The sequence below is a fragment of the Schistocerca piceifrons genome, chromosome 11, assembly GCF_021461385.2.
Source record: "Schistocerca piceifrons isolate TAMUIC-IGC-003096 chromosome 11, iqSchPice1.1, whole genome shotgun sequence".
Classification (NCBI taxonomy): domain Eukaryota; kingdom Metazoa; phylum Arthropoda; class Insecta; order Orthoptera; family Acrididae; genus Schistocerca; species Schistocerca piceifrons.
In genome coordinates, this window is record NC_060148.1 from 112,724,098 (window position 1) to 112,746,827 (window position 22,730).

Below are 22,730 nucleotides of genomic sequence, written 5' to 3' on the forward strand. Positions count from 1 at the left end.
AAAAAGTACTCCAGGTCAGCCAATAACCTGAAGTGGGTGACCCAGTCTCAACCAACTGCTACATTTGCTAGCCACTGGCATACAGACCTCTCCTACATCAGATGCTGCCAAGACCTGAACTAGAGCCGTCAAACCTCAGGGTAACACCAACTAGCTTCTGGGTATCAACAGAGGGCCTCGGCTTCAGAGGCTACTCACCAGCGTGCCTCACATCCGAGCTACCGACCATCCAATGCACAGTACACATGCTTTGCTACCACAAAAAATTGCTGGCACACTACTGGACGTGCGTGTATCACTGGACTGTTGTGCCACCACTTGCCCACGCTGTTGCCCCGCATTGAAGGCCTAACCTATCATCACTTGTCACCAATGGGTAGCACATCCAGTACTTCGATAGCCGTGCCATATCGCCATCTGTTGCAGCGTCACTAGTGGTTATAATGCACAGCTATTGTAATGCAAATCATATCTACTGGGATATTTATTAACAATTTAAATGCATCTGTGACGATCTTGATGTATTACAAAGTTCCTCAATTATGCAGATTATTTTGTGTTATTATATCTGCTTGGTTACTGTATCTCTCGCCACCATTTGCAAACATAAGTGTTCAGTCACATTTCTTGTTGCATTGATATGTTCCTTCCCAGTCCTGCTGTGAAGAGAATTTTGCCCCAAATGTATGAACATAGCCTTCTACTGCCTGTAGAATTCACCTGGTGGACGTCCATTTATGTTCAGTGTGTTGTTGAGGTCTAATTGCTGGATGAACTCCACTTTTTAGTTTCATATATTGACATTTTCAACGTGGATTTACTTAGAATCATAAATTCATTACATTCATGTTCCTTATTATGAATATCACTAATGTGTTGGCTGTTTTTATTGTGTGATACCCTTGACCACTGAAACCAATAAAATGTAGTGTGCTGTGAGCAGGATTCCAAGGATGAATGAATAATAAAAGGGTAATTTTCTCAAAAATTTTATTTTCTGTAAGAATAATAGGATGAAGGTGAAAGATTGTTTAACAACTATTTTAATCCACAAATTAAAGATCCATATAAATGTTATAGTTTCATCGATATTGCAAGAATATGGTTTTGACTTATAACACTGATGCTAAATTCTTCTCTCTTCCATTTAAACTTCCGTTTCCTCTGTTATAAAAATGTCCATACTTCGGTTTCCCATGTATTCTTGAATCAATATAAGGGCATATTTCTGGAATTGAATTTCTGTTGATACAAATCCCATTTCTTTTAAATGGAATGTGACAACAGATTGATTCTCTACTTCTTCCTGAAATATAAGCAAAGACACTTAAATTTATTTCACGCGTGAACTGTTTTGGAGATATTCTAGTGTCTGTAGAGTACCAAAATAAGTGACAATGGTAAAAGTATGTAAGTATAAAAACAAACTTATAAATTAAATACTTAAAGTATCCCAATAATTCTTGGTTTTTTATTTATAGCGGAATAATTGATAACAAAAAATATATACTCCTCATTATGTTATTATGAGGCAAGGAAAATTAAACTAAAATTATCAGTTTTCTCACGAATTATATGACACACTGAAGAAACAAAAGTGTGAAGTGTGTGATATTGAGTTTCTACTCATGCGTTTTCCACGTTCTTGAAATGGAATGTGTGTTTTACTGTACTTAATTTATATTACAATAACAAGCTGATAAAGCAAAAAACTGTGATCAGCTGATTGACATCACGTTTGTCCACCTTTGAAGAACACTAGAGCTGTGTGGCATGAATTCAGGAATTCGTTGGTAGGTTTGCAGACGCCTTGCCACACGTCACGTAGACGGTGTAACCATGAGCCGCTGGTTTGTGTGTGTAGAGTTGATGCCCTATAGCGTCCCAGATGCGTTTCACAGGTGCAGCTCAGGTTAATTTTTGGTGCTCAATACGTCAAAGTATAATCGCTATCATCCACTCAGAGAAAGAAGACCAAAAATGGAGGAATATTGGAAAAATTCTTGTAGTCGCAAATTTTTGTACAGTGGTAAGGGTAGAGTGTCATGAACATCATACTAAAAATCCCCACAAGTGGGATGTGAGCATTGGGGTTGGTGGAGCTAACTGTTTTTATGTTTTTCTTGAAGTGAAAATCTTTCTCAGTACAAAATTACATTATGTTAAATATCCTACAATAGAGGTCCCATTTAGTTTTTGTCTAGGACTTATCGTTCCTGCTGTCCCGATGATGAAAGAACCACAAATTATCAAAAATAGTTTTAGAATGGAATAAAATTAGTGTGTGCTGTATAATGAAAAGGGTTAATAAGAAATATTAGACTGTGTACCATATACACGTGCAGAAGAGCCACACTGAGGGATAGATTTTGTTCTGGGGATGGAACAGAGTGGAGGGGGTGAGGGTGGAGGGTGGGTGGAAGCGCAGTGTGGTCACACAGTACCATCCATCATTGGTCTGCAAACTGAAGTGCGATGTGATTATTCCCCATGCCATTATCCCACTACGTCACAAGAAGCAACTGCAGGATGTTTCTGAAGATTATGCATACTCACCACAGTACACCTTATGAATAACAGGCAATGCAGTGCGCAGACATGTGTGGGCTTGCTTACCTCCCACAAAATGTGTTAATCGACGTGGAATACAGACATGAGTTACTAACAGTACTAACGCAACAAACGCATATCGCATAGAATACAGATATGAGTTACTAACAGTACCAACGCAACTAACGCATATCGACAGTCTCTCCGTAAGTCTCTGTATACTGTTCTACAGTCTAGAGGAACAATTGATTCTTGCCAGCCTGCACGGTGGCTGAAGCATTCTTCCAGGAACGTCGGCTTCCCGCACCATCAGCAGCTCTCACTTTTCATTTTGTGGACAGGCTGTATCTCCCCAACATTTCGTGTCCAATTCCCTTATGCGAATAGACAAAATAACTTCAGTGAGCTCGGGTTTATATAGTGGAGATATTTTAAGTTTATTAAGAAGGTAGTTATTTGTTAAGTGAGTCTTTACATAAAAATACGTTGCTGTAAACAAAGACTGAGAAGAGTGTAATTTCTACGTGTGATGTGCTCTGTGACTTTCGTAGCGTTGGTGTGAAAGGTAAATGTGGAACCTGGCTGCTGTCTATCGTTGAGAGCTTATTGTAAAGCCATGTAACTGCGTTATACTCACTTGGTGGTGAATTAATGAACAACCAGCAAGTTAATCCAATTCTCTCATCATCAGTTCTGTTCCAGGCAGACTGCATACATCCATTCAGAATTCCCGGCACTTGCTGAGTGGGCTCTACTAAGTCGACCCACCAACTGCACAGTCATAGCACATCTTCCAAGGTGTGTGTGGATATGTGTGGTGGAATCGACTGATCATATTGTTGTCTTAGAATAGTAGTCTAGTGCAATGCAGTGCTTGACTTATTGTAGTCGCGATTGTGTATGATGTCGAGTGGCAAGGGCAGCAGATGGTCCACAGTAATGGTCTCATAGTCCACAGCTCTCATAGTGCCTTTGATTACTAGCACACCTCCTGTGTGATCCCAGCTGTATGTTGCGCAAAGCATAATACAGCCCCCAATGACCTGTGTCTGTGGTGCAGTGCACCCTTCAAGCAGCTGCAATCTGCCTAATAGCTTATCTGGGCCTGACGGTCCAGTTAGCATGAGAAGATACGTGACGCAGTTGTCCAGATGACACGTCTCCATTTATCCGAGGTCCAATGTCGATGATCACACTCGCACATGAATTGTAATGAATGATATTGTTGGGTCAACGTGACAACATTTAGAGGTCGTTCCCAGCAAAACCCCTTGCTCAGCAGAGTGTGCTGAACAGTGTGCACCTTCAACAGCATTGCCCTCTGTCGTCAGATCTGCTACTGATCACCATGTGAGATGATTTTCAGAGTGGGCGACCCTCCAATCTCAGTGGCGTGCACTTCCAACATCAAGCTTTCTCTTTCCTTCAACCAATATCTGTAGATTCGCAAACGCGTGACCCACCCCAGTAGCTTCCTCATTTCTGAGATGCTCGTTGCCCAGCGACTGGTCATGACAATCTTTGATATGGCAAAGTCACTTACGTCAGTGGATTTCCCATATCTATGGCCCACATCATCACTCGACGATTGCTTATTCTTCCCAGCTCCACTTATAAACGGTATGTTTTCTAACAGCATAATGTACTAAGAAAGCCGCCAGCCGCTATCCACTATCGCGCTGAGCAACAGTCATCGTGTTTTGTCCCGTCGTTGTACGTTATACAAAAAGATATCACTAGACCAAGTTACCAGACTTGGAAAAAATGCCTTCTTGTAATGTCTGACAACTCTTGTGCTTTGGTGGTGTTATATTTATCATCGATTTTCACATCATGATTTTAAAGAAAATAGGACATTCCACTACAGGGTAACATTAATAAAAACTACAGCCGGCAAGTATGGATGCCTGATTCGAAAAGAGGAAAAATATCCTATGAGCATGAGACCGGAAAGCCACTGTTGCCATGGTACACGGCGCTAACGAATGGCAGTTGCTCTGACCATGGGAATTGTCTTCCTTGTGCGTTGAAGACTGTCCGATTGACGCAAGGCACTGTAAGCACCAGGATGGTCCGGTACTGATATCAGGAACAGGCCGAGATGGTGTGTGTGTATGGCAAATCAGGTGGAAACAGTCGACAGGCTGCACAGCTGTACCAAAACAAGTACCCTCGCAGGCACCAACATTTTAAGCGCCTTTTAGGCGTTTGTGTGATCATAGGTCCTTTCAGACAGACGAATATGCTGGGAGGCGGCAAACTGTGCATACACCAGATTGGGAGGACCGGGTTCTACAAGATATTGAGATGAGCTCTGGCACAAGCTCCAGGCAAGTGGCCCAACAACATGGTTTCCTCAATGACATCCGCTACTGTCCCCATCACCTAGCCTACGGAATATCAGACCCGCTGTGTGGCTGGATTGAAGAGTTTTTAACAAACAGAACACAGCATGTTGTTCTCAATGGAGAGACGTCTACAGACGTCAAAGCAACCTCAGGCATGCCACAGGGTAGTGTTATGGGACCATTGCTTTTCACAATGTATATAAATGACCTAGTAGATAGTGTCGTAAGTTCTATGCGGCCTTTCGCTGATGATGCTGTAGTATACAGAGAAGTTGCAGCATTAGAAAATTGTAGCGAAATGCAGGAAGATCTGCAGCGAATAGGCACTTGGTGCATGGAGTGGCAACTGACCCTTACCATAGACAATTGTAACGTATTGCGAATACGTAGAAAGAAGGATCCTTTATTGTACGATTATATGATAGCGGTTACTTCTGTAAAATATCTGGGAGTATGTATCGGAACGATTTGAAGTGGAATGATTATATAAAATTAGTTGTTGGTAAGGCTGGTGCCAGGTTGAGAGTCATTGGGAGAGTCCTCAGAAAATGTAGTCCATCAACAAAGGAGGTGGCTCTACTTGAGTATTGCTCATCAGTGAGGGATCCGTACCAGGTCGGGTTGACAGAGGAGATAGAAAGATCCAAAGAAAAGAGGTGCGTTTCGTCACAGGGTTATTTGGTAAGCGTGATAGCGTTACGGAGATGTTTAGCAAACTCGAGTGGCAGACTCAGCAAGAGAGGCGCTCTGCATTGCGGTGTAGTTTGCTGTCCAGGTTTCGAGAAGGTGCGTTTCTGGATGAGGTATCGAATATATTGCTTCCCCCTACTCATACCTCCCAAGGAGATCACGAATGTAAAATTAGAGAGATTCGAGCGCGCACGGAGGCTTTCCGGCAGTCGTTCTTCCCGCGAACCATACGCGGCTGGAACAGGAAAGGGAGGTAACGACAGTGGCACGTAAGGTGCCCTCCGCCACACACCGCTGTGTGGCTTGCGAAATGTAGATGTAGACGTAGACCTACGACAAGCAGAACGATTATCAGCATGGATTTCCCTCTACAGGAAGTATTTTACCAATGGTTTTTGCACCAGATCGTCACCATTATTGGTTTTCTGTCATCAGTCCTCTTTACTGATGAAGCAACCTTTAGCAGAACTGCCATCATCAACCTGCATAATAGTCATCCCATCGGCATCGGTTCAGCTTGAGTGTGTTGACAGGAATTCTTGGCGAACACATACTTGAGCCAGTTATTATTCCACAATGCCTCGATGGAGGAATGTACCTGGGCTTCTTCGAAATGTGCCTTTGGCAACATGACAGGTTATGTGGTTTCTGCGTGACAAAACACTACCGCATGTCCGCATTACAGCTCACCGACACCCCAACAGCATCGTCATCGGACTCTGGATAGGACACAGAGACCCTGCAGCACCGCCTGCTAGATCACTGGACTTAAAGCCGACAGGTTTTTTATTTTGTTTATCACTGGTGCCATCTGAAAAGCGTCGTGTATGCTGCACCGGTACCTGATGTGCAGTACCTTCAACAGAATGTTCACAGCGCGTATGACGCAGCTCGGAGAGAGGCTGGAACGTGTCAAACGGTACAGCAATCCATGATTCGACGTGTGAATGCGTGCATGGCGTTGGAACCACTTTCAAGATCTGTTGTGACGTGGATACGATGCAGCTCTGCACTGTGTTTTCGGACAATTTGTTGTCGTTGCACGAACACCGTCAGTTTCTGGACACATGTTCCTAGGACATTTCTCCTTCTATCTCCAGTCTCTTTGTCGGTTTTCTGCATACTGACCGTGTGTACATGTAACAGTAGCGGCCATTAAAATTGTTACACCACGAAGATGACGTGCTACAGACGCGAAATTTAACCGATAGGTAGAAGATGCTGTGATATGCAAATTATTAGATTTTCAGAGCATTCACACAAGGTTGGCGACGGTGGCGACACCTACAACGTGCTGACATGATAAAAGCTTCCAACCGATTTCACATACACAAACAGCAGTTGATCGCTGTTGCCTGGTGAAACGTTGTTGTGATGCCTCGTGTAAGGAGGAGAAACGCGTACCATCACGTTTCCGACTTTGATAAAGGTCGGATTGTAGCCTATCGCGACATTGCTGCTCGCGTTGGTCGAGACCCAATGACTGTTAGGAGATTACGGAATCGGTGGGTTCAGGAGGGTAATACGGAACGCCGTGCTGGAGCCCAGCGGCCTCGCATCACTAGCAGTCGAGATGGCAGGCATCTTATCCGCATGGCAGTAACGGATCGTGCAGCTACGTCTCGGTCCCTGAGTCAACAGATAGGGACATTTTCAAGAAAACAACCATTTGCACGAACAGTTTGACGACGTTTGCAGCAGCATGGACTATCAGCACGGAGACCACGGCTGTGGTTACCCTTGACGCTGTATCACAGACAGGAGCGCCGGCGATGGTGTACTCGACGAAGAACCTGGGTGCACGAATGACAAAACGTCATTTTTTCGGATGAATCCAGGCTCTGTTTACAGCATTGCGATGGTCGCATCCGTGTTTGGCGACATCGCGGTGAACGCACATTGGAAGCGTGTATTCGTCATCGCGATACTGGCGTATCACCCGGCGTGATGGTATGGGGTGCTTTTGGTTACACGTCTCGGTCACCTCTTGTTCTCATTGACGGCACTTTGAACAGTGGACGTTACATTTCAGATGTGTTACTACCCGTGGCTCTACCATTCATTCGATCCCTGCAAAACCCTACAGTTCAGCAGGATAATGCACGACCACATGTTGCAGGTCCTGCACGGGCCTTTCTGGATACAGAAAGTGTTCGACTGCTGCCCTGGCTAGCACATTCTCCAGATCTCTCACCAACTGAAAACGTCTGGTCAATGGTGGCCGAGCAACTGGCTCATCACAATACGCCAGTCACTACTCTTGATGAACTGTGGTATCGTGTTGAAGCTGCATGGGCAGCTGTACCTGTACACGCCATCCGAACTCTGTTTGACTCAATGCCCAGGCGTATCAAGGTCGTTATTACAGCTGGAGGTGGTTGTTCTTAGTACTGATTTCTCAGGATCTATGCACCCAAATTGCGTGAAAAGGTAATCACATGTCAGTTCTAGTATAATATATTTCTCCAATGAATACCCTTTTATCATCTGAATTTCTTCTTGGTGTAGCAATTTTAATAGCCAGTAGTGTAAATTACTTTTAGAAAGCAAGAAACACTGCACTTGTGGGATTGATTAAATAAAGAAGATTGGGCTATATAGATGGAGAATTATGTTTCGTCAGCAAAATGTTCAACAAAGAAACGCAAACGGAATTTATTTTGTCATCTTGTTATCTGTGGGAAACTGTGTACATTAGAACATCATACAGTTACCTGCAACCTTATCCCAGAACTTGTCAAGCAATAGCTGCAGTCAACAAGCCTCCATTTGGTGCATGATCAGAGAAACTTTCTATGCCACTGTCGTGCTTCCCTTTTCCTGATTCCTTCCCGAACGGTATACAGAAGAATGGATGTCGGTATGTTTCCGTATAAGTTCAGATTTCCTTGATTTTCTGATGATGATAATTTCATGAGCTATGTATGTGAGGAAGCAATACGTTGCCAGATTCTTTTTCAAATATATCCTCTCAGAATTTCATCAGTAAACGTTTATATGCCTCATAACGTGTGCCAGTGAAGATGATGAACGTTTTCGTGAGCTTCTAATGTTTTTCAACTGGACTTTCGATCTTCTTTCGATTTTTCTCTTCTTTTATAATCCTTAAAGGCTCGCATTTTTCAGAATACAATACTTTACTTTTCTGCAATTTATTGACTTATGATACACGTAAGTAATGCATTAAAGCTATTATGTGATCTTTGGCACTTAGATGCGTATTTTCATTTTTTTTCTGTGACATTGAAATTCTCTCTTCTGAATTCAAGCTGAGCAGCCCCAGCTCCTGTTCTTTCCATCAGCTGCCAGGTATTATCTATAGGTATGTCAATCGGCCAAGAAAATAAAAGCCAGTATCTTTTCCCTGCCCAGTATTTATTCTGCATCTAGAAGCATGGATCATACCCACTCGCCCATATAATTATGATAGGCTGCCATAATTTGAGGACGTTGTGTTGAAATGGTCTTCTTCCCATGTGCAGAGTATCATTTTAAATATAAGACATGTTCCACTCTATGAGAACTAGATGCTTCAGCAACTGCTGAATTTTCCACCCATTCTGTTACAATAACGCCATCATCCTTGTAAGATGAAGATTTAAAAATCCCATTCGCAATTCGTTAGCTAGCTCTTCCTTTGGAGAAATGAGGCAAGATTTGAGAACTCTGGTTTTTTCTAATAGTTCCCGTCCCTCCATAAACTTGTTCTGCTGGGAAAGTCAGAACATCAAATCCCCAGAAGAAATTCTGTGGCACTAGCCTTACTTCCAATGTTAAATCTTCTACATCTAAATGAGTGAGGTGGCAGCATTACCAAACTGTTCTGCTTTTGCATTTGGCGACTTCTCTTGATAAAAAGAAGAATTTACAAAACATCCAGAAGTGGCGGACAAAACGAAAATTTGTATTCAAATCGTTTCCGCCTGATAAGTTGCTAGCAAGTGTGTTTCTCAAAATATTTTATCATCGATTCCTCACAAGGCTGATGTTGAGAAACAAAGAGTTTATTACATTTGTCTCTTACTCTGTCAGTAAAGGATCTGTTTTACCACAACTTGACCTTTCCAGCAAATTTATTACTTTCACTACAGTGTAGGTATCTGAGTATTTGTCCTTCTCATCGAATTCCATACAAGCTCGTACCTTGTGTCCACACTGGAAACGCTGTGTAGCCTCTTACTGACGAGAGGGTTACAACTACTTAGAATGACGATGCCGAGGAAACACATTATTTCCTGAGACGCTGTGTGAGGATTTGGGAAGTTCTTAGAAAGTGTGCAGGTGTTTCACTCTTCGACTAGGAATTGTATGAGATCATCATCAGAGAGTAACTCCCCACTACACTTGTCAACACATGTGCAAGAGCTCCAGTCAGGAAAAAGTTCCAGTTTAGAAGTTAATGCACCATAAGTATAAATACAAGTTTTCTGCTTATTTCCGAATTTCTCAAATCTGCTTCTGTTTTTTAATTCATCAGACTTAATTTAAGCTTTGGCCTGGAGTTGCCGATGGTTGAGAATGTCTGGTTTTCCCCCTTCATTGTCATCATCATCATCTGAGTCCCCATCCGTCGGAACTGCTAGATCAGGGGGACTGTGTACGTTCCAACTGTCTGGGGCGACGGGATGTCTAGGACATCCTGCTCAGTCAGACCTGGTTGCAAACATTCCGCGATACCTTTGTTACGAAACAAAAGAGAGATACGAAGAGAAGTCATTTTTGACCCTGCCAGCTGCCCAGTCTGTGCACATGGACCTGACTGAAAAACTCAGTTTATAAACAGAATGTAAATCGATGGATAACAACTTCTTTCAAACCAAACCCCCAGTATACATATTTAGATCTACTGCAAACAGTTTCACCCGGAAAAACAAAGAACTTCTTCATAAAACAGTACTTACTTAACATCAGTATGCTACATTTCTGTTGTTGAACCACTACCTATAATACAGGCTGTCACAAACACAATGGGAATGCTAACAATGAAGTGTGAAAACTAAGAATGTAGAAATGAAACCTCTCTGACAAGACTACATTGTCACCAACGCTAAAAATAATTGTGAGCTGACAGTGGAGAAAGAACAAAGCTATTGAACATTTGCGCCAATATGTACCTGACTGCTCAACCTTTTTGTAAATTACCTCTTCCACAGATCAAATAATTTTGCTTGTGATCTTTCAAAGAATCTTCCTGGCATCCACACGTTTTGTGCGGGTGTTCAATTTCAGATCACCCTGTATGCAAACTCCAAGTAATTTCGTGGCTGTTTCTGTTCCCTGTTATTTTTCATCACGGCTGTACATTTCACGAAATTTTCTGCGAGTACAACTTTCAGATATACAAGCACATCACCTGTGAGTAGCCATATACAGCTTCAGTCATTTTCCACAATCGATGTGGCTGAGCACACGTCAGTACACATTACGGGGCGGCGGGTAATTATGGGAATTATATAAACTGATTCGACGCCTTTTTACGAGAGCCTGGCAACTATTTTTGTGGTCAGCTAGAAAGCGATGGAGAACATACTGACCATAGTTTCCAGCCTGCACATCCACATTCTTGTCCAGCCCACTGAAAGAAATGTTTCTATTCTCTTTTTGCTAAGCGGGATCAGGACTATCATCATAAATGAAATTTTAGAGTTCTAGTTTATACTTATAGTTGGTAAAGTTTCACACACATAACATTGTCAATGCCATTATGTTCATACTGACAGTAGATCTTTGTTTCCTAAACAGCACTATTAGCATTTCAGAGGCGAGCTCTATGGTAAATTGCTACCATATTGTCTTTCGCCCTGACTACTGATACTTAATTAAATTAAATGTTCGCCACAAAAGTGGAAGATAATTTCCCCATTTGCCACGCGAATTTGTAAATATCACGGACGGCACACTAACAATTACATTGGCGACAATCTAAGCGATCCAGGACGGTGTACAGTCCTCGCGAGTTATTACAGAAAATCAGCGTTTTACAACAGCGCGCAATACGGCATTCGAGTGACATGGATCGTACAGTGGCTGGGTGCGAAGTGAAGCCTGTCAGGCTGTATTTATATACGTGGCGCAGCGGACGGCCAAGGGAACACCTGCTGTCATCCGCCCTATGCACACGGCAGCAGTTACTAAACGGCCGCTTTCTCTGACACATAATCTTTATTAATGTAATTATGAATTGATTTAGAACATCTTCATATTTGCCTGCATGTAGGCACGTTCATTGAAATTACAGAGAAAGTTTCAGCTCGATTGCTTAAAAACGTCGCCTTCTAGAAGTTTTAGAGCGGAACTGACAGCAAAAAAATGGTTCAAATGGCTCTGAGCACTATGCGACTTAACTTCTGAGGTCATCAGTCGCCTAGAAAGAATTAATAAAACCTAACTAACCTAAGGACATCACACACATCCATGCCCGAGGCAGGATTCGAACCTGCGACCGTAGCGGTCGTTCGGTTCCAGACTGCAGCACCTAGAACCGCACGGCCACTCTGGCCGGCAACTGACAGCAGATCCTTCCCTATGAAATATAAACTTAAGAGACCTTGTACTGGTTGTTATTAACAGTACGGCCCTGAAATTTGTTATATCTTCATTATTTAATAGGTTTTATCATGTGCAATAAACAAAATTTTCTAGCATTACAATTACAGATACTTAATCTACTACAAACGGGTATGTTTTAGTTACAAATTTAGTTTTCATTAAATTATTCGAAAACTATTAGCAGTAGCTTAATGTGGTCACGTAATTATTATCTTTAAGTTGAACTCAAACCTTACCCAAATTTGTACATTTCTAAGTATAATATTTAGCGCCTTCAATTTTTCTTAAAAACGTGGATTCTGACCACAATTTTTATTTAATCAAATTTAGACTTGCACCAATTAATTATGACCAATTTCTTGCTTCATAGCTTTATTATTTAGCGCCATTTAATTTTTTCTTAAAACGGTATATTTATGAAAACTACTGATCTTTTCACCCACACACTTGGCATTTAAAACATGAGTACATTAACATATATCTTGAAAAAAGTTTGAAAACGGCAGTTTTAACTTTTAATTTCGTTCTTAATTATGACGCAATACTTGTGTGCTACGCGCAGACGCTTTATGGTGACGTGGCGGTACTCGCAGTGAATTGTGGTGAGTCCCGGCATAATCACGCGCCTCTGCATCTCTCAAACGATACAGCCCTTGTTTCGCTACAACATCTCACTAAGCTGTGTACAAATTCCAGCTGTAACAGCCTCCTTTACTGGCAGCCCTGTGCTGCCGAACCCAGGACCCAAGTCAGTCGGACCCCACTGTCAGACTGTGTACCTTAACCTAATGTGTGCTAGACGGGACAACACTGAACGCCAGCCATGATGGCAGCACACTTACGGACTTAGCCACATTTCACCAAACGAGGCCAGCCTGCAGCTCGGGAGTGCTCACTGCAACCAAGCAGCACCACGAGCGTCGGTTTCTGGGGGTGGAATAAATATACCGATGGTATGGCTGCCACTGGCAAACTGTTGGGCAACAACCTAGTACCTACGCACCACACCGCCGCAGCCAAGTCCCAGGTGGAGAGCTGAAGGCCTTCCTGACCACTAGGAGCCTGGACCCACCATCCTCCCTGAAGCTCAATCACGATTGACCTTAGAAAATTGAGTCAGAAGCCTTGTTGTCACTCCTACAGCTGAATCAAAGACCTCGTCTCCAGCTGCAGCATACAGCATCGAATTAGATAAGGCTGACTGGATTGACTGCACTGTATTACTGTATTTTTCTCATGTTCCGCATGCAAGCGTTATGACTGGCAAATGGCAGCACTGTATGGCACACTTCGTTAAGCCAGAGGAACCTGTCGATTTGTTACAGTTTTGGAAAAATGTTGATGATTACACTAGCATGAGTCCCGTAAGACGCACACAGTACAACTTAATGGGACAGAGTGCACTGTGCACAGAGCTAGCATCAGTTAAGTGTTAAATATGACAAAAATTTGTTCCTTATGTGAAACAGTAAACTGAGACAAGATTTCTCAGTATTACACATAAGATATAGAAGTAATGTTTTAACATTGCAGTTGCCTATGTTTTTGTTGTTGTGGTTGTTGATATCATTGTTGTTCCTATTTCGTTTTTCTGTTGTATTTGTTACATAGATATTCCACAGTGCCAGAATGAGAAACATAGGGGGTTACCACGTGGGAAACAGTGCAGTCTTTGGTCTAAAAAATGGCTGAAATGAAGGCAAATAATATAGAACTACATAGACAGTGGAATGCTGTAAGTGAGGATAGGTCTTCATTCGGTTTGACCAGTTCCACACTCGATTCAGTCCGTGGGCGGAGAAAATTCCCCGACCAAGCCGGGAATCGAACTGGGGCCCAGAGGATTGACAATGCATCATGCTGACCATTGAGCTGCTGGAGTCGGACAGTAAAGACTATGATGAGTATCTACAACAGTGACGATTGTGTTGTGGAGAAAACACGTATTGATTTAAGTAGCTATACTCCCAGATTCTCATTCGAACTGCACAAAAATTTCTTTTCATTAGAATATTGTAAACAAAAAATATGTACTTTCGGTAAATTATGAATCCGAGAATTACAAGCGACAAAGCAAAGATTACACCTGTAACTGAAATGTTGTTAAATTGAGACTGACTTTCAGAAGACTGTTAAAATAATGATATGTCTATAAAGACTCTATTAGGGGATATTTTTGAGTGTCCTCCTTCAAAGGTTTACACTAGAAGTACAACTCATAATATTACTGATTTCAATGAAGTCTTATTGGGGAGACTTTTTAGTGACTGTGTATTAAAATTATCAGCAGTCACTCATTTTTACTGATATCTTCAATGTGGTTACATAATGGGTTCAAGTTTTCTACATAAGATGTGCACAATATGGACATAGTGGCTGTTGTAAAGCATTCAGTATGACTTCCTTTCCTAAGGTTTCCAGCAAAGTGTGTTTTTAAATATTGGTGAGTTTTTCGTTCCACATGTCTGCTCCACAGAGCTTACCTATATCCATTAACATGTAACATGTCTGCAGCCATGATGTCAAGTCTTCAAACAGGCAGAGTTTAAAAACTGTAATTTATCAGTGTAAGTAACTATTTCCATAGTTATATTTCAATTATTTTGATACAAAAGGATAGCTGATATTTTATAATAACTGAGTTCCAACTGCCCGCCAAATTCTTGTTACTGCTGAAAACTTTTAAGATGTAGACGTTTGTTTAAGTTCTGCTTGCAACTATATGTTTTTCAGAAGATTTCTGAGAAACCTAGTTTCTTTTCTAATGTATCATAGACTACATTTGGTTCTGCCCTATTTCTTGTAAGATGTTGGTGCTCTGACATTTCTAATCACTAGTAATTTACCACAGAATACAGTGCTGATGGATGTAATGTGTGCTTGTGCAGTATAAATTTACTTTAGTGTTATAGGGGAGATTCAATAAAAGGGAGAGAATAAGATACTGTTGAAGTATAAAACTACTTCTATAAAATGACACCAAGAAGAGCACTGAATTCAAAGTTCTCAGGTGACAAGCAGATTTCCATACTCAGTGTCACATACGTTTCTACAGGACACATCACAGAGAAGTTTAGGACTTGACATAGACATGGATTCACAGCAATATGTTGCAACATGTGCACCTATCTCTACCAGGCCAGCATGTATCTAGAAACTACTAGGAATTTAACTAACTCATCTATATCAAAATACCACTGACACATCACATGTGACTGTCTTTATCTGGGTAGATTGGTTTCAGAAATGTTAAACTTACCATCATGTTCACAAATGTAGCTTTCAAAACCGACTTTTAAGTAATTATGTTTTGTTATGTATTTGACACTTCTCTTCCTTTCATTATCAGTGATGGTGCAACCTTTCTTTATTACTTTTTTCATATATTTCAGAAAGACTTGAGAAGTAAAGACGTTCTTTGGAAATGTATTTTGGAAATTCTGCCTAGTGTGTATAATTCAAACATGGGCAGCCATTCATAACAGAAGGCAAAGGGAAAATCGCTTACCTGTGTATACTCTGATATGAGATGATAATTTTCATTAAATCTTGACTGCAATAAAGTAGCTAAGTCGTTGTCTTCCAATGGCTGCTGTGTACTTGAGTCTCTGGTCAGGTACAGGAGGATGTATGTCCTGTAGGGAGTAAGGGAAAACTAAAGTTACATTTCTCATATCACATTAGAAATACGAGAGTTACCAAACATTTTGCATTCTCAACCATACGATTTTAGCATTATATTGAAAACTACAGTCTGTGTAATACTTTATAAGCTGCATTATTATGTTTAATTCGGATTTCATGTGTGAAAACATTATGCTCCACGTCAGAAGAACTATGGCATCATCTAGTGCAGAAAACAATCCATAAATTATTCTTTTCTTGTTACCTGTTGACACCATTAATCCTGTCAGCAGCATGAATCTGCAAGGTAACTACATCAGGGCTGTAGCTACCACTTTCTGTGTTAACTACTGTGAGTGCATTCTGTGGCAAAATTGCTTTTGGAGGATAAGTGTGGCCTATTATCCGCGATTCTTCACCCAGAGTCACCGTCTTCGCAGAAACGGCCACGGAGTATGTCCTGGCAGCTGACAAACCTGTAATCTGAGAACGAATACATTTGAATGAAAATACTATGATAGAAACCATTCCAAATGGAGTATTATGCTGTTTTGTTGTGCACACACAACACTGCATAGGATATCAATGAATAAGTTTACAACGAGGCCTGGAGAAGGTAAATCTGAACACAGAACATCTTCAATGTTGCTCTCGTGCTCTTCGCACCAGATATGAATATACGATGACCGGAGACAGAAACAAAAGGAGAGAGCGGAATAAGCGGAGAAAAGTCACATTAATAAAGAACTGTTAGTGTCAGATGTATATAATTTCTGTATTTAAAGTGCAGAACTGAAGGAGCCACGTCAGAAAAAAATGCTACCTTGCTTTAAAGTGAAATATTATTTGGTGGCACATTTTTACATTAAGTTATGGGCAAATATGTAAAATGAAAAACTCACGCAAAGAATAGCATATGGACTAGAAAGTGAAATGTTTCTATATTTCCATAACAAAATTTTACATGGAAGAAAATTATATATTATAGAAATATATGAAGTTATATTCCTCAAAAACACTAATTAGAAATGAAAAAACTTGTCTGTCTGTATGATCCACTGAAGAATATCAAAATAAATTTGTGAAACTAAAATATATTTTTTATCGGCCTACAGGTACCACATATAGAAAGTTAATGTACACTACAAGCTATGAGTTTTCTGGATCTGTAAGACTGTGATTATGATCATGATAATCTTTTTTATTATATCCATCTATTTTCTTTGGAATCATAATCTGAAAAAACTATTTAGTGCCTGTTTACATTAGTAGCTGGTTAGTATCGAGACTGTGCTTTCCCCTTACATGTACACCATAAAAAACGTTTGATTGGCTACGCAAAACAAACATATTTGACTGTTTCTAAAAGAACAGAAGAGAAACACTATCTGTTTTGAATTTTAATTGTAATGTCCAGGAAGTTTTGCTTGAAAATTATGAATTACTTTGGAATCGAGCAGACAACTCACCGAATGGCAGAAGTGCTGCATTGTCGATAAGCACACAAACAAAGGGTACAGAGCTGTGATGGCTTTAAGAATGCACTTCCTTTTTCTAGCTCTAGGGAAAACTTCCACATGAGTGCACATCACAAATGTGCACAGATGTCTCCCTACATTATGCTCAATCGACTGCCAGCTCTTTACTGGCCAACAGTAAGTATATTGGGGTGTGGTGAGGGTATGGGGATGGGTGAGGGGTGGAGAGAAGTGGGAGGCTGGGAGGGAGTTTGGGGAAGCACCTAGCGGCTTGTGGGAGAGTGGGGAGACGTCTGTGGGCTACCTAGGGGTGCAGGTAAGGCAGCTGGTGTCACGATGCTGGCAACATGATTTCATAGACTAGGGAGTGAGATAACAGCACACATTTAGTTGATGCAGTGGTACTGGGTGGGGGAGGGCATACGCACAAACACCCACACTTACACACACACACACACACACACACACACACACACACACACACACATACACACACACACACACACTACTGGGTGGGGGTGGAGGGGCACCGAGTTACCTTTCCTTTCGACCAGAAGATTGCAGGATCAAAGAATGTGCTGTAAGGATAGCTCCCATCTTCACAGCTCAGAGAATCTGGTGGTGGTGGGGAGGATCCAGATGGCATGGGTTTTGAAGTTGTCATTGAAACCTCGCATGTTGTAGCACTGGGTGGTCCAGCCAGTTTTTGCAGACAGTTTGGTGGTGGCCATTCATTCTATTTGACAGCTGCTGTGTTATCAGACCAATGTAAAACGCTGTGTAGTGTCTGCAACAGAGCGGCTTTCACAGGTGGTCCAGGCTCTGATAGGGTAGGATAAGTCTGTGATGGGACTGGAGTAGGTCCGGCTGGGTGGCTTCCCAAAGTGGTTTTCCTCCACCTACGCAATCTCCACAAAATCCTAGCCCATCCCTTTGCCACTCCCATCCCTAGTCCCCTGCCACAAGGATTATACCGCTGTGAAAGGTCCAGATGCAAGACCTGGTTAATCCACTCACTGAGTACAGCTTACTACAGTACTGTCAGAGGTTTATCCCAGCCCATGAGAGGTCAGACCACTTGTGAAAGCAGCCATGTTACATACAAACTCTGCTACAACTACTGCACAGCGTTTTACATTGGTATAACAAACAACCAGCTGTCAACTAGAATGACTGGCCGCCGCCAAACTGTTGCCAAAAACGAGGTAGACCACCCAGAGGCACAACATGCAGCAGAGCACAACATATGGGATTTCAATGGCTTCTTCACAACCCATCCATCACCACTAGCTTTACTGAATTGCATAGTTGTGTGTGTGTGTGTGTGTGTGTGTGTGTGTGTGTGTGTGTGTGTGAGAGAGAGAGAGAGAGAGAGAGAGAGAGAGAGAGAGAGAGAGTATACACCATCCTGTGTCCCAGTACCTCCACCAAATTTGTCCCCACATCAGCTGATTGTGTACTGTTATCTCTCTGCCTAGTCCATGAAAGTGTATGCTCAGCCTTCTGCCATCTGGCCCTCTACCTGCACCCCTAGGTATCTTACAGACTCCTTCCCACTCTCCCACAAGTCGCTTGGCACTCCCTCGACCACTCCGTGCCTCTGGACTCTCTCCATTCCTCACTCCACCTTACTGCACACCTCTAACTCGGCACAGTCCACTCATCGTGGGCCAGTGAAGAGCTGGCTGTCGGCTGAGCACAATGTAGAGGAAGAGGCATGTGCAGGTGAGTGAGTGTGTGTATGTGTATTTGTGTGCATGTTTTTTTCCTTCACCTTGAAAAAGGAAGTGCATTCAAGAAGGTAGCCAAGCTCTTGTTTGTGTCACTATCGATGACACAGCACTTCTTCCTTTCGCTGAGTCGTCTCCTTTATCCCTAAACAATTAGCAACTTTTTATTTTCATTAGTTATACTGCATTCATTGATCACTCTGATAATTCACAGAGGAAGTTATTTAGCATCTAACAACTTTCTATACGTAGGAAAGTTGTAAAGTATGAAATGTACGCCCTGAATATACTTGAGACTAATTTATCATTCAATATTAAAGATAAACACAATTTCCATAGACACCAAACGTATTAAAAATTTACGAAGTTATTCACTTAATGAAACTCTTCATTTGTATTAGCATTTTCGATCTTCACTATGTATTCCGAGTTTATATTCTCTCTTAAACTATGTTACATTGCCACTAAACACTTACAGTGCTTCTAAAGTACTTGTTTTCATTTATTTCGTGTAATTTGTCACATAATATACTGAGGAATGGGGCAGCTGCATCAGGAACGCGGTTTTCATAGTTCAGAATTGTGACATTATGGGTAGTTGCCTCATGGAGCCTTCAGCTAACAGAGGCGGCGTTAATTATGTGTTTAGTTGGTGGCTGAGAAGGGCTGGCTACACTAGCACAGAGTGCTGCTGGATGTGGGAATTTTACGGGTGGGTTCAAACAGGCACTGGTGAAGCGGTTGGAGCACACACAATGGCGACTACAGTGAACGAAAACATAAGATGTATATTGCTTTTCCATGGGAACTATGGTACAGGCCTCATTAAGAAGCCAACATAAAAGCAAATACAGCATAAAAATTGCAGCTGTTAGGTGAGCTCATTCTACCTTCATGCATGATTCAATGATAAGCAAGTTACAACAGTTAATTATGAATACTACACAGTACAACAGAAATTAATAACACTTAAACCACTGAAGTAATCACAGCATATGAAATATTTAACAAAAAGTGACAATGTCAGCACAGACTACAACAGGCCACGTTCCAAATTCTCTATGTCTCTCAAAAGTTACAGACTATTTCATAAAAGTCAAATACGCATATGTGCGAGAATCATAAATCCTTCACAAGCTACAGGAAATAAGAAGGCCATCATAGTTCCTCATCTAATCGCACCAGTTAATGATTGTTTAGATTTAATGATTAGATTTACTTTAAATGAATATGTATGTAAAGGGTCATTAACAAAAGTTGTATTAAATTGCTGTGGGAGTGTGAATATAAAATGTAAGACTTTTTGATCTAAAAACAAGTATCTAGAGGGCACGAGGGTTCATTTTCTTGTCTGGACATTTTTTATGTAATTTAAATGCAACTACGTCATACTGTAAAATCAGACACTATCGCACTCATGAATTCTGTCAACAGTTTATGTGGTAATGTGTCACTTTTATAATGAGAGGTCACAAACTGATCACAATTACTGTAATAATATTCGTCTAACCTCTGTATATAAAGGGCCATGTTTCGTCTGGCCCACTCACTCACTGACTCATTATCGAACAGACCAAGCTTCTAACGATAGAAACTTGAAATTTATAGAGGATTATGATTTTATACTGTAGACATCGCTTAAGAAGGTATTTTTCGAATTTCCACTACTAAGGGAGTGAAAAAGGGACAGATATGTTTTTGAAAATATTTTCTATTAACGCAATTTTGAGGCCAGATCTATGAAAACTGGTATTCGGTTCCTTGGTCAGAAATAAAGAAATACGTTTGTTAGCATTATTGAAAATGTAACCACGTATGGGGTTGAAATGCTAGGTGAATCACTTTTTGAAAATAAATAGTTGTAAAAGAACTACTAAACTGTTTTTAAAGCTACATCTATGCACACTGGTATTTAACATCGTGGTTACAAGTAAAAAAGTGTTTCTGGAATTTTGACCTCTATGGGGTTTGAAATAGCAACCAAAGAGTTTCATGAAATATTTCATTATGGACACACTCTCCATGCTAAATTCATGAAAATTTGCATTTGACTTCTTGGGTAGACAAAAAACTACATGTATCACTGTTTTAGGAAATTCAACTGGTATGGGGGTGGAATAAGGGATGATAGTGGAAATATCTTATTATGCTAACATTCTTGTAGCTAATTCTATGAAAACCTGTGTTTGGCTCCTCTGTTAGAAACAAAAAAATATGCATGTCACTGTTTTTGGAAATTAAGTCCCTAAGAGGGTGAAATAGGGAGGTGAAATGTTTTATGAAAATATTTCGTTGTGAAAGCATTTTAAAGCAAAATGTAGGAAAACTGCTGTTTGACTTCTCAGTTACAAATGAGAGAAATAGGAATTCACTGTTTTTGGAAATTTAACCCCTATATGGGTGAAACAGGGAAGGAAAAACTTTTTGAAAATGTGTCGCCATTAAGGCAATTTTAAAGATCGAGCTATGATTTATTTTCCCAGAGAGAATTAAAAAGTACTAACTACAGAATTTTTGGAAATTAAATGGCAAGGGGGTAAAATAGGGGCGAAAGTTGTTTTGCATATGAATAATAAGTAAGGAACTATTAAAACATGTGTAAAGCAACTGGTATGAAAAGTGGTATTTGATCTTTCAGTTAAAAATGAAAAAAGTACGTGATTCAGTGTTTTTGGAAATTTGACCCCCCAAGGGAGTGAAATAGAGGATGTTATGTTTTATGATATTATTTCATTATGAAAACGTTTTCAAAGCGAAATTATGAAAATTTGAAAATGGATTTTGTGTTGTATATATAAAGTAACGTGTTTCACTGTTTTAGTAAATTCATTCCCTTGGGGGATGAAAATATTTATTGTATTAACAAATATTTATAGCTAAATCTATGAAAACTGGTATTTGACTTGTCAGTTAGATGTAAAGAAACAGGTTAGGGGGATGAAAGTTTCTTAGGAAATATCAACACGAGGCTTGTCCTCACTACTAATTGATGCAAAATTTCGTCTCCATTTGCTCCCAGGCAGACTCATGACGTTATATGTTTTGAATACCCCATTTGTATTCGGCCAGTGTCCGTTGTTACTAGCACCCCATGGTAAGCATCTTCTTCTGCACCGGAATCAAGGGAGCGTTTAGTTTCACAGCGGCCTCTTACTGCTGAAAATTATTAGCATGTCTAGTGATTTCTATGGGGTTTCTTTACGGTGTTTCATAATATTTGCTTGTGGCTGCCAGAACTTGGGTGTTACCAAAACGAGTCCCGTGGTCTCCTTGTCACAAAGCATGTTCCATAAGAGCTGCTATGACAGTTTCTCCCCTTCTACAATTGCTTAGGTGTTGTTGTAGCTGCTTTCTGACCGATCTTTTAGTTGTGCCAAAGTATACGTCTCCACAACTGCGCGGTATCCTGCAAACTCCGGCTGTTTTCAGCGGTTTGGGAGCACCCTTGGCCGAATTAAGGTGTTCCTGTATCTTCCGGATGGATTTGCAGATTACAGCGATATTTCATTTACTCACCATCTTTCCTGTGCCGTCAGTAATGTATTTTACGAACGTCAGGAAAACCTTGAACTACGCAGACACCTGTACTTCGTTATGACCTTCTCATGTCTATCCTAACGTCTTTGTTATTTCTGCATACGGATATTCGTTATTTAGGAATGCATTGGTGAGATACTAAAATGATGTTTCCAGCAGATCTGGTTCACAGATGTTCCTCGCTCTATCCACGTTTCTGTAAAACATCGCTTTTTGTCGTGGAT

General features: G+C 41.0%; 1 protein-coding gene across 2 annotated transcripts in view; it reads right to left on the reverse strand.

Annotated features, from left to right (window-relative positions):
* Nucleotides 1–973: 973 nt before the first annotated feature.
* Nucleotides 974–22,730, reverse strand: part of LOC124719995 — a 517,761-nt gene continuing 496,004 nt past the window's right edge. For both annotated transcript variants that reach the window (XM_047245223.1, XM_047245222.1), the window contains 3 exons: nucleotides 16,027–16,244; nucleotides 15,646–15,772; nucleotides 974–1,306 (listed from right to left, as the gene is read on the reverse strand). In XM_047245223.1, the coding sequence (XP_047101179.1) occupies nucleotides 1,148–1,306; nucleotides 15,646–15,772; nucleotides 16,027–16,244 (504 nt within the window). In that variant the 3' untranslated portion in view covers nucleotides 974–1,147. The remainder of the gene's footprint in view (nucleotides 1,307–15,645; nucleotides 15,773–16,026; nucleotides 16,245–22,730) is intronic.